The sequence below is a fragment of the Cibotium barometz genome, chromosome 44 (assembly GCF_041138505.1).
Source record: "Cibotium barometz isolate CiBa-2024 chromosome 44, ASM4113850v1, whole genome shotgun sequence".
Lineage (NCBI taxonomy): Eukaryota > Viridiplantae > Streptophyta > Polypodiopsida > Cyatheales > Cibotiaceae > Cibotium > Cibotium barometz.
The window spans coordinates 45,784,500-45,809,053 of record NC_141089.1 but is presented as its reverse complement, the minus strand read 5'-3'; the positions used below and the strand labels follow the sequence as shown (position 1 = coordinate 45,809,053).

Sequence of the window (24,554 nt, the reverse complement as noted above, 5' to 3'; positions counted from 1 at the left end):
TTTTGCGTTCCAAGGGCCAGGATAGCCAAGGGGAAAGAGCTCCAACCAAGGTGAACAGTGCAGGTCAAGATTCCGTCTTTATTTTCAGATTTACATCATTCTAATAAAGCAAATACACCATTCATGGTGGGGGCCCTACAAAGGGTATTTGAGACCCAATACTGTGTCCTCTTCTCCCCATAGTCACAGGGGACGGCGGGGACGGTGCCTAGGAACGCTGGGACGCCGACACGGGACGGCGCAGGGACGGGGACGGACGGACGTCCCCTGACGGGCGTTTCAAACCGGGGACGGCGCAGGGACGGGGGACGGCTGTCGGGGACGGCCTGTGCGGGGACGGCAGATAGCCGTTGCGCCTGCGTCGCCTGCGCCCGTTTCTGGCCGTTGCGCGTGCCTGCCGCGTGCCTGCCATTGTAGCCGTTTATGGCTGTTGGGCTTGGGCTCTACTAGCCGTTTATGGCTGTTGGGCCTTGGCCCTCTCTCTCTCTTGCCTATCTATATAAGAGCCCACCTCTACAAGGCTACAAGCTGCCACACACAAGTTCATTGCTCATTGCTCAAGCTTCTTGAATCTTCTCTCGAGTCTCTTCCAACTTCCAAGTTCCAAGCTCTAGGGCCTAGGCTCTCACCTCTCCCTCAAGCCTCTTGAGTCTTCCAACTTCCAAGCCTCTAGGCTCTCTCTCTGGACTAGATAGAGGACATTATGGGGACCACTTACTAGAGTTGGGAGCCAGGCATCGTCTCGTTATTTATAACGAGATGCTACAGTGGCCGGGATCAGGAGGGCTGACATGCTTTCCACATGGGGGTCATACACGGACCGGAGGCACGGTGGTAGACTACATTATGGGGTCTTTGGAGGCATCACAGCTTGTCACCTCATTCTCCATTCCACCTCGTCCTATTGGGGCAGATCATACATACTTGGCATTTTCACTAGCCGGATCACCAGTATCACCAGCCCCCCACATACCGACGCCACACACTACCATCTACTTCACACATGACATGGCAGACATATACACTGGCAGAGTAGAGGATGGGCTCCTACTCATGGATCCCCTGGCACCTATGGATACCATTACAGCCCAGCTCGCATCACTCCTACACACGGCTGCATTACAGAGCTTCCCACATCGTGTACACTCAGGAGAGCCTGCGAGACCTGGGACTATGCCCCAGAACAGATGGTATGATGACGAGTGCAGAGCCCTATACTCACGGCTCCGCATATAGAGAGCCTTGGGAGCCATCACAGAGCAGGAGTCGAGGAGAGAGATGAGGAGACTTACTCGCCGCAAAAGGCGGGCCTTCGCAGAGATACAGGAGCTAGAGATCTTTCATTTCTTCATGAGTAGAGATAGCCCTGTCTCATGGCGGCACTTTAGAGAGCCCCGGACCCCGACACCTATTGCAGACCCACAGACATGGCACACATATGCAGAGGGACTATACCATGCCCCACAGCAGCCACCTATACCTCAGCCACAGGAGCCTCGACCTACCACAGCTAGCTTCTTTACCCACTCGATGGTACAGGAAGCTATCCGCCGCCTACAGCATGGACGGGCCGCCGACCATATGGGCCTGCAGGGTGAGCATCTCATATATGCAGTAGATTCTTTAGCTCCTTTTCTTGCACACCTGTTTAACAGGGCACTAGCAGAGGGTTTGCCTGCAGAGTGGACGATGCATACCATTGTGCCGATTCACAAAACAGGGGATATGCTCGATCCGAGCAACTTCAGGACGGTTATGGTTGGCCACGTGCTGGCCAAACTGTATGGTGCAGTGCTGGAGCAGGAGCTTAGCTTATATGCTGAGCGAGCAGGTTTACGCTCATCAGGGCAGGCAGGCTTCAGGAGAGCTTTCTCTACCACCGACCATGTATTCACTTTGAGATGTATGATTGATCAGGCCAGAGTGAGGAAGAGAAAGCTCTATTGCTGCTTCGTGGATTTCCGCAAGGCATTTGACACAGTACCACGAGAGAGGCTCTTTCAACGCCTGCAGTCTCTTGGCATACCAGCAGATATGACATGGGGCATCTATGCATTATATGAGCAGGTTTTTGGGCGAGTCAGATGTCCAGGAGGTATGTCCGAGACTATTGCTAGCACCATTGGTGTGAAGCAGGGATGCCCACTTTCCCCCACGCTATTTGGGTTATACATTGATGAGGTGGCTGACTTCATTACACGGGGAGGCGGAGATGGAGTTGATTTAGCAGGTACCTCAGTACATATTATGCTCTATGCTGATGATATTGTATTAGTGTCTGAGTCTCCAGGTGGTCTACAGCAGCATTTACATGCACTCCATGATTTTTGCACACAGAGGAGTCTTACTGTGAACCTTGGGAAAACCAAGGTTATGGTCTTTCATACATCGAGACAGGGCAGGAGTCAGCTGACATTTACTCTCGCAGGATGCCAGGTGGAGGTGGTGACATCATACGTGTACCTAGGGGTTACCTTCTCTGCAACAGCCACACACTTCACCATGGGTTCAGCAGCCAGAGCTAGATTGACAGGGGGATATGCAGCATTGGCTATGCTAGAGAGACAGTGCCACCAGGCGCATTTTCAGGAGCCCCGGACGAAGGGGTGGCTATTTGACACATTAGTCACACCGGCATTGATGTATGGAGCAGCGGTATGGGCGCCAGGCCTTGCTACCCATTGGTGGACACAGATAGAGAGACCACAGGCCCTCATGATGGCACGCATGATACGCAGCAAACCGTCAGTACCTCATGACATTATCCGAGCAGAGTTTGCTGCGCCTCCTATGATGGTAGAGGCCATATTTCAGACTATATGCCTGCTAGACAGATTCAGAGAGATGCCACAGGACAGATTGTCATACAGAGCTTTTGAGGCATCTAGACAGCTGGCTGAGGCAGGAGACAGAGGATCATGGTATGCACAGGTCACACATTGGTTCTCACAGCATGGCCTAGACATGGATCATCTACCACCATTCCAGTATGATAGGGATGCACCACATATCCGTCTCTCTCATAGTGAGAGGAACAGAGTATTGAGACAGGATCTATGGCAGCTCTATACACGAGAGACATGGATATCGCCTACACAGCCTCTTCCAGATGCTATACTATAGAGATCACTTCATGAGTATCACTGATGATGGATTTATAGAGAGGCCTAGATACATGGAGGGCTTTTTATCACACGACTCCCGAGTGGCTATTGGTCAACTCAGAGTTTCATCACACCGATTGGAGATTGAGACTGGCAGAGCAGCACGGATCCCCCGAGAGGAGAGGGTATGCAGATTGTGCAGAGAGGAGGTGGAGAGTGAGGAGCATTATGTATGCAGATGCAGAGCATATACAGCCATCAGAGAGAGATATCCCATTCTATTCAGAGAGCCACGTTCCCTACGCCAGATCTTTGAGGCAGCAGACCAGCGCATACTGGGGAGATACATTCTAGACATACAGCGCCACAGAGAGACATTATTACAGGCTCAGACAGCTCCAGAGGGGGGGAGACAGACACAGATTACTGCATTTTTTCAGAGATCCATCCCCCTCCCAGCCCCTACACGGCAGGGAATTACTCTCCAGAGAGCAGAGACACTTAGAGCCCGCAGGAGACAGAGGGCACCTGGCTTTCGGACACCACGCCTATACCAGAGAGAGATGACAGAGATCAGAGCTCAGTTTCACAGAGAGGGTGCGGAGCGACTGGCTCGCTTCAGAGCACACCCAGGCATGTTCTTCAGGGAGCTGTGGACACCCCCTTCACTGATGTATACCATTCTATACCCCCAGTATGGTACAGGATGGAGCTAGCTAGGTTGCATATCATGATTGTATACTCCATGCATATAGCTTTGCATTTCTCCTAGTAGTAGAGCTCCATCCCCCGCACACCCAGATTCAGCTTTTTTTTGTTCAGTACTTTTTCATTTTGTTGGGATGACAGAGGATACCCCATACAGGTACTCCGATTTGTCTCATAGGCCGAGTTCGGTCTTTTGGAAGACGTTAATAAAATCTTTCTTTCTTTCTTTCTTTCTCTCTCTCTCTCATTCCTCAAGGCTCTCTCTCTCTCTCTATCTCTCTCTCTCTCTCTCACTCCTCAAGGCTCAAGAGTCAAGCGGCAAGCCATCTTCAACCATGGCATCCTCCTCACGTGCCGGGGCTTCTCGTAGAAGGACAACGGGATGGACATGGTGGGAGGAGGTAAACTACACCACATCCGTTCATGGAGGCGGTTCTCGGCCATGGGTATGCAAGCTTTGCCCGTACCGGCGAACGGGTGGCGCCGACAAAGTGCGAGCCCACCTCTTGCATGAGAGTGGGCATGAGGTGAGGTTTTGCACGAATGTCACGCCCGAGAAGAGACGGGAACTTCTTGACAAGCTTAGCGTCTACGAAGCGGTCGAAGCGACAAGAAGGACACCACGAGTGGCCGTGGATCCCGCGACGATGGGGAGAGGAACTCAAGCCTCTACCATGGAGTCATGTGGTGGATCGGGATCATGCACACCATCACCTTCGCCATCAAGTCGGAATGTTACTCCATCCACGACACCGGCACCCTCCATCTCCACGGCCTCTCAATCATTACGTGGCCCACGGCAAGAATCTACACTTGGGGAGAATTGGAACCCCAAGTTGAAGGAGGAGGTGGATATGGCGGTGGCCCGCTTCTTCTTCCACGACCACATTGCCTTTCAAGCGGCTAGGTAAGTGCAATCGATCATTGCCAATTCATCATTCATGTTTTCATCATCCTAGTCTCCTTCTCATTAGTAAATTACTTTCTTGAATAGGTCGGAATACTTCAAGGTAATGGTTAAGAAGATTGGGGAGTATGGCTCAACCTATACGCCCCCCTCATCCGAGAGCTTGCACACTACATTGCTCGACAAGGAGAAGCGCATTGTACAGCAAGCGGCCGACAACACAAAGCGGCAATGGGAGAGGAACGGAGTCTCCCTCATTGTGGATGGATGGAGTGACACCCGCAAGAGGAGTATTCACGGCATGGTTGCATATTCCCGTGGAGAGATGTACTTCATCTCATCTCATGATGCATCCGGCACTGGGAAGAGCGCGGATGTGCTTGCGGCGGAGTGGGCTACCACCATGGAGATCGTTGGCCCCGAGCATGTAGTGGGCTTTGTTGCGGATGGGGAGCCTTCCAATAGGGCGGCGGGAGCTATTCTCCAAGGTATGTATGGACATGTCACGGTGTCCTTTTGTATGGCTCATTGCCTAAACAACCTCCTCAAGGACATCGGGGCATTACCATGGATCAGCCCGCTCATTGAGGAGGCCAACACCATGGTCTCCTTTGTCCTCAACCACCAAAGACTTCGGCATGAGTTCAACAAGAGGTCCTGTCTCTCTCTTCTCAAATATTCCGACACCCGGTTCGCCTACAACTTTCTCATGTTGGGCCGGTTGAAGGATTGTAGTGGTGCTTTGAGGGGGCTTTTCCTTAGCGACGAGTTTGTCGCCATGCAAGAGTCCCATACAAACACTGGCCAAGAGTGTAGGCTACGGGCGGATGACGCCTCTTGGTGGGAGCGTGTGAAGACCACAGATGCTATGGTGAGGCCCATAGTCCACCTGTTGAGGATTGTAGACGCTATGCAGCCATGCATAGGCAAGGTCTACGAGGCCATGGATCGCATGATAGAGAAGTTGAAAGACTTCGTGCCTGACGAAGACAGATACGAGGAGATCCATGCCTTGTGTCTAGGAAGGTGGAATTCCTACTACTCTCCATTGCATGCAGCAGCTTATGTGGTGGACCCAGAATTCCAAGGCAACAAGCAGGAGAGCGACCGGGAGGTGAGCGCTGGATGGAGGATCATCTTGGATCGTCTTGTGCCTGATGCATCGGTTAGGCGCAAGATCAGGGACCAGCTTTCGATGTACAGGTCGTTTCATGGCTCCTATGGCTGTCATGATGCACAGGTTGACCGCTCCAAAGTTGGTGCTGCTCTATGGTGGGAGGACTTTGGTTCAGATGGACCGGAGCTGCAGCAGCTTGCCATCCGCATACTTAGCCAGGCCGTCAGCTCCTCTTGCTTGGAGCAACTTTGGAGTACCTACAGCCACATTGCCTCTAGGAAGAGGAACCGACTCGGGGTAGAGCGTGCCAATGACCTTGTCTTCGTCAGCACGAACTTGCGAATGCTTTGCAAGAGCATGACCAAGAAGGCAGATTCCTTCACCGAGTGGGAGATGAGTCAACAAGAAGAGCAACGGGAGGATGAGGTGCAGGAGCAGCATGCCAGTGAGGATGAGACTGAGGATGAGCTTGATGCTTCTTTGGCAGCCGCACAAGCTACCCATGACCATGAGGCGAGCACTTCACGTGGATGATCATTCATGGATCATGATTCATGGGCCTTACTACTTAGCTCTAGCCTCTAGCCTCTAGTCTTCAGCACTTTTTTGTCATTGACTCATTTGAGTCCGTCCTTGTATTTTGCCTCCTTAAGGCTCCTGAGTCCTGACTCTTGAGTCATGACTCATTTTGTATCTACTTAATTATTAATATGACTCAAAATCTTAGCATTTTAGTGTAAATTTGTGCTCATTTTGATGTGCTTCCAAAGTAGAATAAGTGCAGAGTAGAAAATTTTAAAAAAAAGTATTTTTTGAGTGCCGTTCCCTCCCCCGTCCCCGTTCCCTACTTATGGCCGTCCCCCGTCCCGTCCCCATCCCCGTCCCCCGTCACCGTCCCCCGTCCCTTGTGACTATGCTTCTCCCTCTCTCTCTCTCTCTCTCTCTCTCTCTCTATTTTCTGTAGATCTTCAATATTGTGCGTTATAATCATCTCGTGAATGATTGCTGAATTCTGAGCATTGAAGTTACCGATTCTTCCACGAAGGTTCCGCATGTTACATGTCCATCCAATCATTCAAGTCTTTCCATAGGCTTTGGCCTCCTTGAAGCAAGGAACCATATCCTGTTCTTCTCCTCTATGGGGTTTGGGTATTTTGCCACCTTCTTTAGCAAGCTGTTCGGGTCTATGACCACTTCTTCTTACTCATGGCTGGTTGTTCCCTGTGAGAAGAAGATGATGAAACGTTGGAAGCCATGTCTTCGCTTGAGCTCTCCTTGACGGTCACTTGGTCCTCCCCTACCCCTATCTCTTGCTTCTACGCCTTCCAATCTTAGGAATGATTCTCTCTTATTCAAAGACTTCATCCAGAGACCAGACTCGTCTTGCCCTTGAGTCCTTCGCATATGACGAGAGACGGAGACCTCTCCTGCTGCATGAGCTGTCGATCTTCTCCAGCTTTGCATTCTGTGACCACATTGAGGGGAATGGTCTGGATAAACCTCTCTCTCACGCTAAGCAAGTTAAGGGCCAAGGCTTGCCAATAGTTTGGGATCTTGGGCTAGGTTTGACAAGGATGCTCTCGAAGGACAATCCTTGTACATATGGTCGATCCCACATCCTATGCAGCGCTGTTCGAGGTGGTTGGGCTTGGGGCGGTGCCGTTATGGCCTTCTTGATAGGACACTCCGCCACAGAGTGAAGTCCTTTGCAACGGAAACACTGCAGGGGCGGTCTTGCCCCCATTGCATTAATATCCCTACCACTCGAGGTTTGCACTACGGTTTGGTAACCAGGGTATACATTTTCACCATCTGTGATATAGTGTCTTAGGACTGGGGTTGGTGGGCTTGGGCCTTCACTTCGAATCTTGATGTACAGGGTTTCCGGTACTTCTCCCTCTTCGTCCCCTTGCGGAGTCTCTGTCAAACTATCAAACATGAGTTGGTTTATGGGGGATCCTTGGGATAGGTGGTTGCGGTGGTAACACCGGAGGTGGTATGGGCATCTCAAGATACTCAAAATTCCTCTTTGGGGCACATGTTGCCCTCATTGAGGAGTGTTACCAATCATAGTTCTGGCCGGCAAGGCTAGCAAGGCCAAGGGTTGTCCTGGGCAAGTAAGGCTAGCGGCTACTACCTTATGAGCTTGTTCTTATAGCAATGAGCCGTGTCATGATTCCCGACTCTATTACAATGTGCACACCAGAAGCCTCCTTGTTTGGGTCTCAAATGTGGGCATTCAGTGCTGGCATGGTTAGCACAGAAAATAGAACTCCATACCAACCCGCATCTCAGATAAAGATATGGTTGGCCTGTGTTATCTCTTCCCAACCCAACTCTCCATTGTTGGGTCATCTACTGGTGGTGTTGCTCCATAAGTGCCACAGCTAGGTCTTCTACTGGTGGAGTGGTCGGTGGCTCCTTCGCCTTTATTCTTGCCTTCAAGGGTACTATGGCAAAGGATGCTTCTGAGAGTCCCTTCAAGGAGTTCCCTAAGGGAGTTCCCCTGAAGTTGTTATCAAAGTCAACCTCAGAGTCAGTCGCACTTTGAGAGTATGATTCGACCTGATTGTGTTTATACAAAGATTAATGGCTTGATTAAATCCTAAATGCCTAAGGGAAGAAGTTGGAACACCTACTTGCATCCTTGAACATTGATCTTGAAGGAATGCTCCATAGCTCCATCAGAACACCAAAAACAACAAAAGCAAACAAGTTAGATCAAACCAACCGGTGGATTTGCACTGCAATTGAAACACCAAATACTAAGTATAGCAAAAGGGAGTCCTAAGCTAATGTCGATTTCAACCTCAATGCCAATGTGAGTGAGGGAATGTCGTATCCGCCTGCATCTCACCACACGTCCACACCACTCTGGCCTGAAAACAGTGCATCACACGCACACTGCACATCCACATGTGTAGGATACAGCGCACCTGACACCACCTGCATAACCTCCGTGTGTCAGGCAAGGGAGGGTTTGTCAGCATCACCTGACACTTGGAAGCCACTTCAGCACAGCACATAGACTCCATCCACGTCAGCACTTTTAGTTAACGGCACAAATCACTTTACACCAGTACAAAACAGAAAGCTGTTGCACACATAAGGTTTGTGCGGGGGGGGGGAGAGAGAGAGAGAGAGAGAGCTTCCCAAACTCACTGACAAAGCTAATCAAAAGAATCTTTGTCAAAAAGGCATTGGAAATAAGGATGTTAGTAGGCCTTTATTGGCGAAGGCCCTTAAAAGGGGAGTAGATGATGTAACTTGTTCGTTTTTTATTTTGTGATTACAATTTTATCAGCATCTAAAACATAATGCATGTTCTTGTTATGAGATCAGATTCAGAGGGTCGCTCACCAACAGTGAAACACTGCATGGAATCTTGAGTTAGCCTCCGGCCAAAGGAGATAGACCATGCAATTGTACATCTTTTGGCCCATATTCCTTGGGTTACATTTTTCCCCTTTTCTTTAGAGAAACCCTAGATGAGCCCAAGCAGATTAAGGTGACGTATGCTTCTTGGTCTCATGATCTTCTTGAGCAGGCCATAACAGCACTTGAGATTGTTTTTTAATTGTTTCTCATCTTGTCTAGCTATCAGACTTTTCTGGATGCATGCATCTTCTTGAGCCAAGAAGAGGTTTCAATGTGACTCATTGGTACTTGGTAGACTAATGCATTGACTCTGCTGCCCAGGTCTTGCTTGCTTTGCTTAGATATTTGGTTCTGTAGGATTTGTGGTTGAATTGGAATAACCTGGTCTTTCCATAGTCTCCTTCACTCTCCTCAGGCACCTCCATTTGTGGGGTGAAAGAAATCCTTTTGCTCAACTGAATGCTCCTTCGCAGTTGGACTTTTCCCAAGTCTTTCAACAATTAAGCTGAGGGTATGCTTCTATTGTCCTGTGTTGAAGATATCTTGCTTTCTGGACACATGAAGTTTTGGTGCTATGTTAACATGCTCTTTCACTCCATTACCTTATGTGTAATCCATTGTACTCGTTTTTCCAAGGAGCCTTCCACCAACCATATGCATATGCTTTACATGTGCACACAATAGGCACAGTAACCCTCTTTTTTTATTCAAATTGTCAAATTAGCATGGAAGGCACAATGTGGACTGGAGGAAATTATAACTGTTCTAAAGCTGGGTATGCAACACAGGCTTCTAACACTTCTGTAGGGGAGTGCAATCATCAATGGACACCACAAGAAAGAAAACTTTCCCATACTTGAAATTGTGAAAGTGACTTGCATCTGTTGCAAGTAGCAACACTTCTCTTCAGCCCATATAAGTGCTGCAGCCACATGACAGTCTCCACAAAACCATACACTTACGTTAATGGCTGTCCTTTTAGGTAGATTGATCAGGCCACATGCAATAGCCAGTTTCATAATGTGTCCACACAACTCCTCTTCCTTGTCATGTGCCAATGTGCCTTGCATGTCCTTCCACAAACGGGGCATCTACGTAAAGGTTGGACATCAAAACAAACGATGCAGCACGTTTGACATCTAGTTTAACTAAGCAATCAAAGGCTCGTCTACCAAGCTCTATGTTACCCCATCTTCGACAAGCACCCAACATGGTATTCCACGTGACGAGATCAGGCTGAACCGGCATAGTATTTAACATCTCCACAGCTGCCTCTAGTTGGCCTGCACGGCCAAGGAGATCAACCATACAATTGTAGTGTTCAACTATTGGGGTAATGCCATGTTCTCTGCTCATAGAATCAAAATACCACTTGCCCTTATCCACAAGACCAGCATGACTGCACGCACTTAGAACATGGAGGAATATGATCTCGTCTGGCTGTATACCCGTTTCCTTCATTTTCTCAAAAGAATGGAAAACAGCTTCACTCTCTCCTTGTTGGGCATATGCTGTAATCAATGCAGTCCATGTCACAAGGTCCACAACTGGCATGGCATCAAACACCAGCTGGGCATTAGACACACTCCCACATCTACCATACATGTCAATGATAGCAGTTGCCAAGACTACTTCAGTGGCCATAATTCCACCAACTCTGTGATTTTGAGCATGAACCTTTTTCCCAATTTCTAGGTCTGATTTGTTGCCACATGCTCTAAGCAAGCTTAGAAAAGTTACATTATTGGGTAAGACAGCTTGCTCCTGCATTTCTGTGTAACATCTGAGAGCCCTCTCACTCTCTTCTTGTTCAGCATAACCCGATAACACAGCATTCCAATGGATGTGATCTCGAACGTGCAGCTCACCAAACACTTTCTGTGCTTCTATAGCTAAGCCACATTTAAAATACATATCCAATAAACTGCTACAAACAAAAGGATCACTGTCGAATCCCACTTTGGTAACCTCCGCATGTAGTTCATGCCCCTTATCTATAGCTCCTACATCGCCACAAGCTTTTAAGCTGCAGACATATGTAACAGCAATTAGAGACACCCCCTCCAATTGCATCCGTTCTAAACAAACCAGTGCTTCCTCTCCTAGTCCATGCTCAGCATACCCTGAAATTAATGCATTCCAAGAGACTGCATCTCTCACTGGCAGCATATCAAACACTTCTTGTGCTTCTGCAAGGGCCCCACAATTGCCATAGAAATGCACCAAAGTGTTGCCAACAAGAGGGTCAGCTTCAAATCCCTCTCTGGCTATCTCAACATGTAAATCTCGGCCCCTGTCTATATCTCCCAAGCTGCTGCAAGCTTTCAAGCTGCAAACCAACGTGACAGCATCTGGAGAAAAACCCTCCCTCATCATCTGCGTCAAACAATTCAGTGCTTCCTCACCACGCTCGTTATCCGCATACCCTGCAATAAGTGCACTCCAAGAGACAACATCTCGGAGTGGCATCTTGTCAAACACTTCCTGTGCTTCAATAAGTGAACCACATTTAGCATACATGTCCACCAAAGTGTTGCTAACAAAAGGATCAAATTCAAGTCCCTGTTTAGCAATCTCACTGTGTATTTGTCGACCCTGGTTGATGCCTCCTACACTACTGCAAGCTTTCAAGCTGCAAAAAAGTGTAACAGCATCGGGGGAAATTCCCTCCAACCGCATTTTTTCCAAGCAATCCAATGCTTCTTCACCACGTCCATGCTCAGCATACCCAGCAATCAGTGTGGTCCACACGACCATATCTCGATCTGAAAATTGGTCAAGTACTTCCTGAGCATCGGGAAATGAACCACACTTGGCATACATGTCCACCAGAGTGCTGCCAATGAAAGAATTTCTTTCAAAGCCTTCCTTGACAAGGTCAGTGTGCAATTCTTGTCCTTTGTTTATGGCTTTTGTACTGCCACAAACCTTGAGACCGCAGACGTACGTGATAGCATCTGGGAGTGTGCCGTGCAACTCCATCTGTCCCAAAAAATTAAGTGCTTCCTCGCTAAAACTCTGGTCAGCGTAGCCCGCAATCAATGCATTCCACGAGACGACATCTCGAACTGGCAGCTTGTCAAATACTTCAGACGCTTCTGCAAGCAAGCCAGATTTTGCATACATGTCTACTAGCGTGTTTCCTACAAAAACATCTGTTTCATAGCCCTCTTTAACGACCTCAGCATGCACTTCTTGGCCTCTTTGTACATGTTTCAACCTAGCACATGCTTTGAGTACCGCCAGAAACGTGAACCTGCTAGGATAAACACACTGCTCTTGCATCTTCTGCAATAGGCTGAGGGCATGCTGTGATTTCCCACATTCAACATACCCTTGTATAAGAGAAGTCCAAGAATGCTCATTCGGAGAAAGCAACCTACTGAACACCTTAAGGGCATCAGACACGCTTCCACACTCAACAAACATTGGGACAAGGTAGTTCCCAAAATGAGCCTCGAGGCCATTACCATGGATGTGCATATGCACACGCTTGCCATGAGCTAGATTTTTAGTGTCTCTGCACCTCTGCAAGCTGCAGATAAGGTCCTCCACCATAGGTAGTTCAGCCGTTGGCTCGAACAAAGAGGAAGCTGCCTCCAAGTTAAGCATTCTTAATTCACGCCAAGTGTTTTCAAGCCAGGGATGATAGCCCACCAATACAAATAGGAGCTTGTAGCAAGCGCCTAGCCCCAGACATGTGTGTCTTCCTCTGTGCCAGAAGGCGGGTGCATCTTCGTCCCTGTCCGTAAGAAAGCTCGAATTCTACTTTCTCTGCAACTGTACAAGCACCACAGTCCTTTGGCTCCAACAAACATGGGGCGTTCTCGAAGTTCAGCATTTGAATGTCTGTGTCTTCCTCCGTGTCTGTACTGGCTAGTCATGGATATCTGTGTCTTCCTCCATGTCTGGGCGGGGATTTGAGATTGAAGGGCTTTAGCGCGGTCTTATGGCAGGGTCAAAAGGGTTGGCCGGTTTATTTTTGCAAGTGAGGTCCTTAATTTCCCTTCTCACAATTTTTTTTTCTTTACGCTTAGCTCACATAAAAGTTGCCTTTCTAGGTAAAATACAAACAACAATACTGCATGTAACATAAAGATTGTCTAAGTACATAAAAGTACAACGAAGAAATCTCATGAATTGTGCATCATCAAATCATCAACCCATAGAAACCAAATAATAGAAGTAAAATATCACAAATGTTTCAATACAATAAATCATCACCAAAATGGAGTTGAAGCTAGAATTTGGAAGCTTTTCGGGAGCATGCTTCAAATGCGGAGACTTTGGACATATAGCTAGGAACTATGGATTGGATAACAAAGTGGAGAGGATGGAGAAGGAAAGAAGGACGAGGGCTCCCAAAGGGGAGTAAAGTTGCATTTGCTAATAAACAAGCTACTAAAAAAGATAAGGGGAAGGGGAAGATGGGTATGGAGGAAACCTCAAGAGCAAGGGTGGATCAAGGTTAGAGACAAATCTAAGGGGGAGAATAACCTTAGACAAATCAAAGGAGAAGCTAGGAAAAACCAATCTAGGTGGGGATGGGCAAACACTTGGAAGGGCTAAGTCCTCCTATCTACTCTAATCCATTTAGTCCTTTGGGTGATGATAGTGAAACCTCCTCTATGGGGAGGTTCAACTAGCAAGTTGGACACTGCATGGAGGGAGCTACAAGTAGGAACATAGGGTAGAGGTAGGGGGGGAAGAAGAGCTCAAGATAGAGATGGTCCTTGTCACTGCTTTAGAATAAGGGTAGTAAGATTAAGGGGTGTACTTGGAATGTTAAGGGGTTGAGGGATAAGAAGAAAAAATGCAATTTTTGGGGGGTGGTAAAAGATTGGGGAAAGGGGGGAGGAAGGAAATCTTTAGAAATTTGGTAGTACTGTATGGGGGGTTAAAATCAGGATTTAGTGGGGTTCTAACTATTGTAAAGAAAAATTTAAAGCCCAGTACTATTGCTAATCACCCTAATGGCAAGATATTAGTTCTAGAGATTCAGCTAGATGAAGAGAAGGTATGGCTAATCAATATATATGGGGCTCACAATCATAAAGTTCGAGGAGAGATGTGGGAATGGATTTGTAAATTAGATATCCAGTGTCCTTGTATTATGATGGGGGACTTTAATATGGTTGAGAAACAATTGGATAGATGTGGAGGAAGTATAGTCAAGAGAAGAAGAAATGGGAGAATCTTAGAGGAAAGTTGGGGTTGATTGATGGCTGGGAACTAGGACCATGGGGCTCTGATTTGGGGCATACTTACTTCAGCCTTCAATATTGGGGTTGATTGATGGCTGGGAACTGGGACCATGGGGCTCTGATTTGGGGCATACTTACTTCAGCCTTCAATATCTTGGATCATCTTCTAGACTTGATAGGGTTTTTTTTAACCATTAAGCTTCTTGGGTGCCACACACATTATTAGTTAAAGTGGAAACTTCTTCTGTGCTTTCTAACCACATGCCTTTGATGTGGGGGTGGCAGGTAGTTGACTAGGAGGAAGATGAGCTTAGAAACTTTCCAGTGAGAAAACTAAGGTGAATAACATGTTGCTCAAGGATGAATTATTCATGCTCCTTACATAAGAGGCTTTTAGTAGGTTGAAGAGCAAAGGGGAGAGGGAGGGATCCCGAAGGAAATTGGCCAATGAGATGTAAGGCATTATTAGAAGAGTGGGAAAATTGAGGGCTCAATAGAAAAGATAGGAAATACTGGGGGGACATGTTGGACACTTACAAAAGAAGAGGCAGCTGAGAGGCTTGTCGAGGATGGAGGTTGATCAATATATGGAGTGTCAGGTACATCTAAAGAAGGAAGATCACAAACTAGGTAAGGAAAGAGAAAGAGGGGATATATGGATATCCTTCAACAATAGGAGGAAACTAGCTAGATATCTGTTTGGACTAGCCAAAGAGAGAGGGAACATGGAATTGCAAGGACAAATCAGAATGAAAGAGGTCAAGAAATAGGGGATACTCACTAGATTGCTTTGAAGTGGGTAGAGTTTATGGGTGCCACCTTGAGTCTTAAGGAAGATGCCTCCTAGGATAGGTTTCAGGCAGAAACCTTCAATAAAAGCATACAAGCTAATAGAGCCAGGTTGAAATTGAGAAATGCTAGGAGGCTCTTCAAAAACTGGGTAAGGAGAAATCCCCGAGATGGGATGGACTCTTAGCAGATTTTTTAATAGCTTTTTGGGATTCTCTGAAGGATTGGGTATGGTCCACATGCAAAAAGGCCTTTTCCATAGGGAGGATGGATAATGATCTGAGGGAAGGGATGGTAAAATTAATTCCAAACTACAGTAACTTCAATCACTGGAGGCCCATTACTTTACTCACATTAATATACAAGATACTAGCCAAAGGTGATAGCATTGAGAATCAACCCATCTTTGCAAAAGGTGGTCTCTAATAAACATCATGGGTTCATTAAGGCCCATTACTTTACTCACATTAATATACAAGATACTAGCGAGATACTAGCCAAAGGTGATAGCATTGAGAATCAACCCATCTTTGCAAAAGGTGGTCTCTAATAAACATCATGGGTTCATTAAGGGAATATATCTATTTATGATAATATCTTTTCAGCAATGATAGGTAAAGAAGTAGCTTAAAGGACTGGTCAGGAGTGTGTTATCTTCTAACTGGATCTAGAGAAAGCCTATGACATAATACAATTGTCTTTTATTACAAGAGAAATGGAAAAACTTGGTAACAAGATTGCCACATGTATCTACACTCTTATAGCTAGAGCACACTCTAAGCTGTTATTAAATGGGAGACTAGTTGGGGGATTTGAGATCAGAAGGTCTGTAAGACAGGGATGTCCTCTCCTTCCTTTGTTGTTTCATGTGGCTTCTCATCCTTTGCTAGTGGCCCTAGAGGATGCAGGAGGAAGAGGGATAGTATCGAGGGCTGAAACTTAAAAATGGAGAGCAACTAGTTATCCAATGCTTTACTAATGACTCTTTGCCATTTTTGAAATATGACAATGAGAATGTGAGGAGCACTTTACAGATAGTGCAGTGTTTGCTAAGGCCTTTGGATCCAAGTGCAATATTCATAAATCTAGGATTGTAAGCTTGACTGAGGAGAATAGCTTTGATATGGAAAGATGGGGATGTGAAGTCATTAAAAAGGGACAGATTATCAAACATTTGGGGGTGCCTTTTGGGGTGGGAGTGAATAACAAGGACCTGATGAATTGTGCTGAAAGATTCTGTGGCAAACTTAAAAAATGGGAAGGAATCAAAGTGTCATTTTATGATAGGATGGCTATACAAGCCTTAATGCTTATATCTTGTTCCTCTGTCCTATATAGAATTTAGAAAATTCCATTGGAAAAGGATTATAGCCCTAATCAGAGACTTTATGTGGAGAAATTGCAATAATGGTAAAAAGGCTTCTGCATGGTTAGCCTGGGATAAAGTCAGTCTACCAAAACATTTGGGAGGACTGGGGATATTGCATTTGCCTACTCATGCCAAGGCTAGGGTTGTAGTTAGCCTTCTCAAATATCTCCAATAGGAAGGAATCTGGACCAGGATGCTCAGAGAGATGGTGGAAGAATCAAAGGTGCAACTTAAAGGCAAGTGGACTGGGTTGGATTGGAAGGAGAAGCTGCTATCATTTGCCCCTGTGAAAATTGTGAACTTCCTCTCTTGTAAATTTATATGTTTAAATTGGAAAGAGGTGATGGGCTTGATTAATTGGAATGGGTGTACTAGAGCTTCTGGGAACTCCTTCTTTAGCCTAAACATTGGACCCTTAGATTTAACCCTCTCTTGGCTCAACTTAATACAAGGGCTTCTAGAAGATTAAACAACAGAGTCCTAAGAAGATTAGGAGACCTCTGAGACCATTCACCTCACAGGTGGGTTGGAAAGAGCTACATCAGGTTGAAAGATAATTTAGAATACCACAAAGTGAGGTACAGGTGTTGAGCTCTGTACTAGATGAGGTTGAGAAAGGTTGGACCTCCACAGCCTTCAATGGAGCTTCCTGGATACATGATTGGACCTAGGTCAATGGGGTCAAACTGGATAGAATAACTACCAAGGCAATATATGAAATAAACAAGAGCAAGATCAATGTTAAATATTGTAACAAAATCTGAAAAGTTAGATGGTGCTTGAGTATCTGGAAGAAGAGGTGGAACCTAATCTGGGAATCCCTAGTTCCAAGGAAAGCTCATACATTTCTTTGGAGAGTATGTTTGTTGACTCTACCCCTTGGTTTTAAATTACTTCAAAGAAACTTTCATTGCTAGGATCTGTCCTAGGTGCAAATCAGCAATTGAAGAGGGGAAGCATGCCTTTTGGGACTCTACAATCAGGGGGTTCTGGGGTAGGATAGGTAAATGGGTGGAGGAGAGCTTGCGGCTTAAGGGTTTCTAGGGTGATTGGCTGTTGGGAAAATTAATTAAGGGGGTAGGAGAGATGGATTTAATATTGTGTATTATAAGATATAGCTCTTTGTGAGAGATTTGTGTCTCTAGGAATTTTTTGATATTTAATAAAAGATTGACTCAGGGGATAGATGTGTTAGAGATGATGTTCTAATGTGTGCATTATTATTGTTCTGTATATTATATTGATAAGCTGAATAATAATTTATTTACTGAGGCAGTTCACGCATTACAGGCAGGAATTAGATGATTCAGGCCTATGTGATGGGATGTTAACACATATTTGGGTACCCTAATGTTGGCTGGTTTGGCAGGTGTACACTTGGAAAGATGTGAGGGCCAAATATCCCAAGTTTGGTCCCAAAACTAAAAGGTAGTACTTGAAGGAAAAGCAACCAGTGGATATTTTTATGGCCTTGATTGAAAATCCTATGGGCAGGAGACCTATGCTCAAGATCTAGACTAAAGGGGCGTACTGTGAAGAGCAAACTTCTAAGGGATTCACTTCTGATGTTTTAATTGATTGTATGCAGGTGGGCTTTCATATATCTTGGGAAGTGTTCTCTTTTGTTTGGGAAGATGAGAAGTGAGAGTTAATATGTGATCTCCTTAATAGAGACTGGTAGTAGATGTTATGTGAATTTGGCAAAAAAGTTTCTATAAATGACTATTGTTGCTCTGTAAATATAAATATATAATTATTATTCACAAAAAAAACATCACCAAAAGCTCATATGAACATCAACGTCATGAATAATGACCAACATGTCAAATAAATTTCAATGTCGTGAATAATAAAAAGCTTTCTTCTTTGCATTATTCCATTATCATCACATTGACATTGGATGGGCTTTTAGAGCATCCCACATGAGATATATTGCATCCCAATCCACCTCTAATGCATCTTTTGCACCATTGTAATAGAGAAACATGAGCTTAGTCAATGTTTCCAAGGATAGTCCATTACGATCCTTAGACTTGATACGATTCATCAGAAACCTCTCACATCAATTGTGTTTACCACAATAACCAAGCATGCACGCCATAGCTTATTCAATGTTTCCAAGGATAGTCTATTACGATCCTTAGACTTGATACGATTCATCAGAAACCTCTCACATCAATTGTGTTTACCACAATAACCAAGCATGCACGCCATAGCTTTTTCATCTCACCAAAAGTTTGATCCCATTAAACATCATGTCCACAAAATTGCCAAGCCATATGCATACTTTTTCTAGGGCATGTTCTCTTTAACTTAATCATGAAATCTTCATATTCTATCTTGCATACATCAACATTTACTAAACATCCAGTTTTCTCTTACAAGGCCTTTATCCAAATGGCACCCATGGAAAAGCAACCATGCACATTAAGTGGATAGTCCCTTGGACTAAAGATCTTTGTAGTCTCAAAAAGCTTCAAATAGTGAAAACAACTATGCAAGGAAGATGTAACTTTACCAATAAATTGTTTACCAATATCAATGCAACTGTCCCAAGTGGTTAAATATTGACAATCATCTTTCTTCCCTAGAGTTCCATTGTGAAGAGAATACATATCTTTAAGTGTCACTTCTAAAAGTCATGCATCCATCTTTATCTTGTTGAAAGAATGCAGAAATATGAGTAGCACCATGACTAAACTCACCGGAGAGAAAGTGTGCCTCCAGTGTGTGCATGGTTGACCACTATTTGTGTCCTAATTGAAGTGATATCCACATGCTTGGCATGAAACTTCTTACCTAAGATATTAAGATAATAAATCACATCAACCAATAAATGTAAAAAGAATTGGATCTTAAAGGAAGTAAAAAAAGTGTACTTCTCACATCTTTCATGCAACCATTGCGTAAAAAAGCTAGCATGAGAGTTACTAGCATTTTTCGTGAGAGCCAATGAACCTCAAGCATCCTTAACACCTCATGAACAGGTAACTGAAACTCATTGGCAAGCTCTTTCAATTCTTCATGTCGTTTCTATTAGCTATTATTTCATTTGTAAGACTTTCTTGATGCCTTCTCCACAAGGTTAAATATAGAAAAAAAACACAATGCATCAACCAATGCATCTCGGTGAGCTATGCAATGCACCCCTACCAAATGTGGAACTTCTCTAGCAAAATGAGTAATAAGACCATTCTCTACTGCCATTATCACACTACATCCATTTGTTTAGAAACCCACTAGCTTTGATTTTGGTAAACCAATCCAACATAGATACTCTGTAAGTGCCTCATACAAACCTAGAGATGTCCCATGACTTGTGTGCAACAATGTCACAAACCAATTACATACAAAGCCATTTCCCTTATTGCTCAAATAAGTATGACATACAATCATATGATGTTCATTTGATACATCTATGCTTTCATCCACCATAATTGAGTAAAATGGAATGTCAATAATTTTTTACTTGATCTTTTCATGAAAGTATGCATAACAAGCTTCTGTGCTTTCATCCACCATAAGTGAGTAAAATGGACTGTCAATAATTTTTTACTTGATCTTCTCATGAAAGTATGCATAATAAGCTTCTAAAAATAGATGGGTTGATGAAGATGATAAATATGCAGCATAGCTTTGTTGAGTGGGAACATTTGGCATTTTAAAAAACACCAACTCCTCAACATTCTTTTGAAAGTAAGATAAGGGCTTGTCTTTAATAGCCATGAGTTGAAGAAGCAGCTTTACCCTTCCAACCTTCTTATCTACTTTCATTTGATCCATGGCATGGTTGCTCTTGTTTCCTTTTCAGCTCACAAGAACTTTACTTTTTCATGATCCTTTGACTTCTCATGCACCTCCAATGAAGGCCTTTGAAGCAATGTACTACTAAACGTAGCAAACACATTACTCATCTTAAAGAGAGTACACATATACAACAATGTATTCTGTCTTTTTTGTTTCCATCATGCAAGGCATAGCTCCATGGAAAGTATACTTTCCAATGCTCTTTATAAGATCGTAGGCCTTTAGTCTCCTTTGTAACATTTCCTTCTTGATCTAATATGGCATCTTCATAAGTAGTATATTGTTCTATCACCTCATGCAAGCTTCTTAAAGCATTTGAAAGTGGTCCACCATTTTACTATCTTGCACATTCTCCAATTGAACATTAAGATCTCATGTTCATGGTAGATTGATTAGATGTAGAATATTGTGAATATGATGCATTAATGTTTGAAACATCTTCACCATGTAAAGTGGAGCCTACTTCTTCTACTCTTCTCTTCCTAGAGAAAGCCATCAAGAGACTCAATTGTTAAGCATCCTTTTTAGGGCGACCAATCCTTAATGATGAAGCCATATCTTTTGAAAAGACATAACACACAAAATAAAATTGAGGAAATATGAACACTAAAACAAACATTACAATCCATTTCCTACGAACTAAAGAAGGATCTCAATAAAGAAGCTTACTTTTGTTCTTCAAGAAGGACCTACCTTATTGAGGAAAAAAAGAACCTTAGAGAAAATTTCTAAAGGTAAGTGATAAAACATTTCTAGTCCTTAGTTTATAGGCAAATCCTTAGTTTGACTTGCACAAGATGTTGAAAGAGATATGGTTGTTGACAAGTGGCAAAGAGGTTTCAAATTAAGAGATGGGATAATTCAGCAATACTGGGATGGTTTCAACAACATGAAGGTTTTTGGAGTCTACATCCTTAAAGAAGTAACCAAGAAGAAATTTGTGCCTCAAGAACTGCCGATTTTGTGTTCTTTTTCCCCACATGAAGAGTTGGTTTGAGCATAGATTATGCTCAATGTGAAGAAGGGATGCTACATGATGGGATGTATAATTCCCATGGTTCTTTGGGTTTGACAAAGAATATGAAAAGGTGCAAGCTTGTCCACATAAGGGATAAGTGGTTGTGGCCTAAGGATGTAGCCATCTTGAGAACACCAAAAAGAGGGTTGTGTTGGTTAAGGTTGCTTATGAAAGATGAGCAACACGGTGTGAAGGCCATTAAAGTCTTTCATGTTGATTATGAACCTACTAGTTTTTCTAGACACACATTTTGAAAGAGAAGCAGCTTGGTTGCATGTCAAGAATGTGCAAGTTTGGAGCTCTATGATGAGCTCTAATTGATGCAAAAGATTGAGGCAAGTTACAGAATAAGATTATGCCTAACGGTAGGAAAATGTGTTATGTCAAAGAGTGTGGCATCAGCTTGTTGTTCAAGAAGCTCATTTGTGCTCTTGAAATAAGTAAGAAAACCGTCCGTCGATGCCCTTGGAAAGACATAGCAACAAAGTTGAAAGTGCAAATGTAAAATGCCAATAATCAACAAGCCAAAGGAAGTAGTATTTTGCCTAACTAAAAGGGGAAAACGGTAGCAAGCATGTTCATAATCACTGGTAGCACAAAGCAACAAGATCAGATTCATGGAAGCTCATAGCTATGAGTAAAAGTGCACATTCATCACATCAGCCCATGACATGCAAAGTGACATGTAAACAAGAAGACCATGACATGTAGAGAACAAGACCTTCTATAGAACCCAACAAAAGCCACACACTATTGGAAGAGGCCAAATAAAGGGGCTGCGATAGTGCTATATAAGGTGTCCTCCTACATTTTGAGAAATCAAAAACAGGATAAAGTCAGCTCATGATATAAGCAGCAGTCTCTATAGCCAGTTATAGAGAGGGCTGCCGATAAGAATGGCAGCCATGGTCGTGTTGGAGCCAGTTTTATAGAGACGGAAACAGTCGATAAGAGAGAGAAAAATGGCAGCACAGGCATGGTCATTGAGGAGCCAGTTATAGAGAGGGCTTCCTGATAGTCGATGAGAGAGAGAGAGAGAGAGAGAGAGAGAAATGGCAGCACATGCATGGTCGCGTTGGAGCCAGTAGAGATCAGAGCCAGTAGAGAGGGCTGCCCAATAGTTGATCAGAGAGATGAACATGGCAGCACATGCATGGTCGCATTGGCGTGATCACAGTTGGCGTGATCACAGTTGGAGGACTAGGCGGGGGGTGTGCAAAGACAGGGGAGCTCGCAAAAGCATTAAGCTAAAGCTTAGTTAAGGAACTTGGAAGTGCCAAAGTGGGCGGAGGAGAAACACAAGCGATCTAGATAATAGCAACTGGTAATTATTAATTCTGATGAGGAAAAAAACATATAATTTAACTATATATAATTTTTAAATAAAAATAGCCCTTCATTTGCAAGGTTTAAAATTTTCCTGGCAAAATGGTTTGGAAACACTTCTCTAGCAATATCTTGCTTCTGCATATCAGGTCAAATTGTACACAAAAGGGCTCTCTAACCTTCAAACAATACTTGCACATGTATCGGTGCATTTGGGCACATCTGTCCCTTTATTTTTGCCCTTTTAATTACAATGATTTACTCTCCTAGACCATCACACCACCCATCTAGTTGCTGTTGCCACACCCAAAAAAAAAACTTCTTTTTAACCCACCCTTGGTGGAGTGGGGGCTTGATTCCAATTGACTAATGAAAAACAAAAAACCCCTTTATTTTTAATCTCCCAGACCACCACACCACCCATCCCCCCCCTCCCCCCTCCCCCCCAAAAAAACTCCTTTTTAACCCACCCTTGGTACAGTGGAGGCTTGATTCAAATTGGCATTATGCCCCCTCCCTCCCCCCCCCCTACCAACACAATAAAAAAAAAACACAAGACCTCTTTTTAACCCACCCTTGGTGTAGTGGGGGCTTGATTCAAACTTGCGCCATGGGGAGTGTAAAAGTCCTAGAGCTGAGCTATTGAGACCGCAACATTAAGCCTACCTAAATTTACGCTTTAAGAGGTGGGACAATTTATGCTGATTACTATGGTTCTTCTACACTCTTCTAGCAATCCACATATTTATTTGTGTGTTGTCAACATGCATTTAGGCTTGAAGGAAGAGGGGAATTATGCTTATGCAAGAAAGTAGACATACCTGTGTTGAGAAGAGAGAGGCATTTCTAAGTATATAATTTTACTTTGAAATCACTACATTTGTAGATAGGTTGAAAGCCTTGTAAAATTTAATACATGTTAGATATTTACTTCAAAAATCTACAAAGTTTTGAGAAATATTTTTCATAAGTCTTTTTGGTGGATTAAGTGCCAAAGTACAAAATATAAAATATACATTATGTTATTAGCTATTGCCACATTAGTGCTAGCTAAAAAAGTTATAACATATTAGGGCTTAAAGAATAACAGTCTACCTTACCAAGGCTTTATAAATTCTCTTTCCTTCCTTACAAAGCAATAAGATCTACACACCTCTCTCCTAAAGTAATAAGATGTGCACACCGTTCTCAAAAAGTAATAAAACCTTATGTTAGATGAACTCAAGTGAAACTTATATTTAGATTCAAGAAATTTTGATTAGGTTTGTATATTTAAAGTGTTGTGCATTGTTCTTCTCGAAAGAGATATTAGGGCACCAAGGTTGCCTTTTGACAGGACCCTCGTCAAATTAGACAGAAAGGGATCGAAAAGGTATATTTAAAGTATTGTGCATTGATCTTCTCGAAAGAGATATTAGGGAACCAGGGTTGCCTTTTAATAAGAATCAAATTGGATGGGAAGGGATCAAAAACTACAAGTTTTTGATAGTCTACATGTATTTTTTGATAGTTGCTCGTTAAAAATAAAGCCTAGGCAATCCGACGCGGCTGTACTCCAAAGTTCGGGCCAAGCAGAGTATGTTTGCTCTGAGGATATCAATGGCATCATCATAATGGCAGTCATCTACTTGGGGAGTTCACAACATGTAAACCTAGTATATCACATGCATTCAAGGCCCATATCTAAAACTTCTTATCTATAGATTTTGCATATTTAAAATTAACCCTTTTTCAAAATCCTACTATTGGCGCCCTTTCGTGAATAAATTTCTCTCAAAAAATTAAATAAAAATATCCTTCTGTTGAACTTAGGTGATAGGTTACATA

General features: G+C 44.0%; 1 protein-coding gene across 1 annotated transcript; it reads right to left on the bottom strand.

Moving 5' to 3' along the window:
- Positions 1 to 10,261: 10,261 nt before the first annotated feature.
- Positions 10,262 to 13,098, bottom strand: LOC147613352 (pentatricopeptide repeat-containing protein At5g27110-like). The gene is made up of 2 exons (XM_086782780.1): positions 12,906 to 13,098; positions 10,262 to 12,807 (listed from the first exon to the last, which is right to left on the bottom strand). Exons 1-2 carry the CDS (start codon positions 13,096 to 13,098, stop codon positions 10,262 to 10,264), a joined length of 2,739 nt encoding a protein of 912 aa, XP_086638906.1.
- Between the last annotated feature and the right edge of the window lie 11,456 nt (positions 13,099 to 24,554).

Bases quoted from the DNA above. Each gene is read 5' to 3' on its own strand.
- LOC147613352 (XM_086782780.1), bottom strand. From the start codon at position 13,098: ATGACTAGCCAGTACAGACACGGAGGAAGACACAGACATTCAAATGCT. The intron at 12,808-12,905 runs GCTAGGCGCTTG...ACTTGGAGGCAG, and splicing joins GGAAGACACACATGTCTGGG to CTTCCTCTTTGTTCGAGCCA.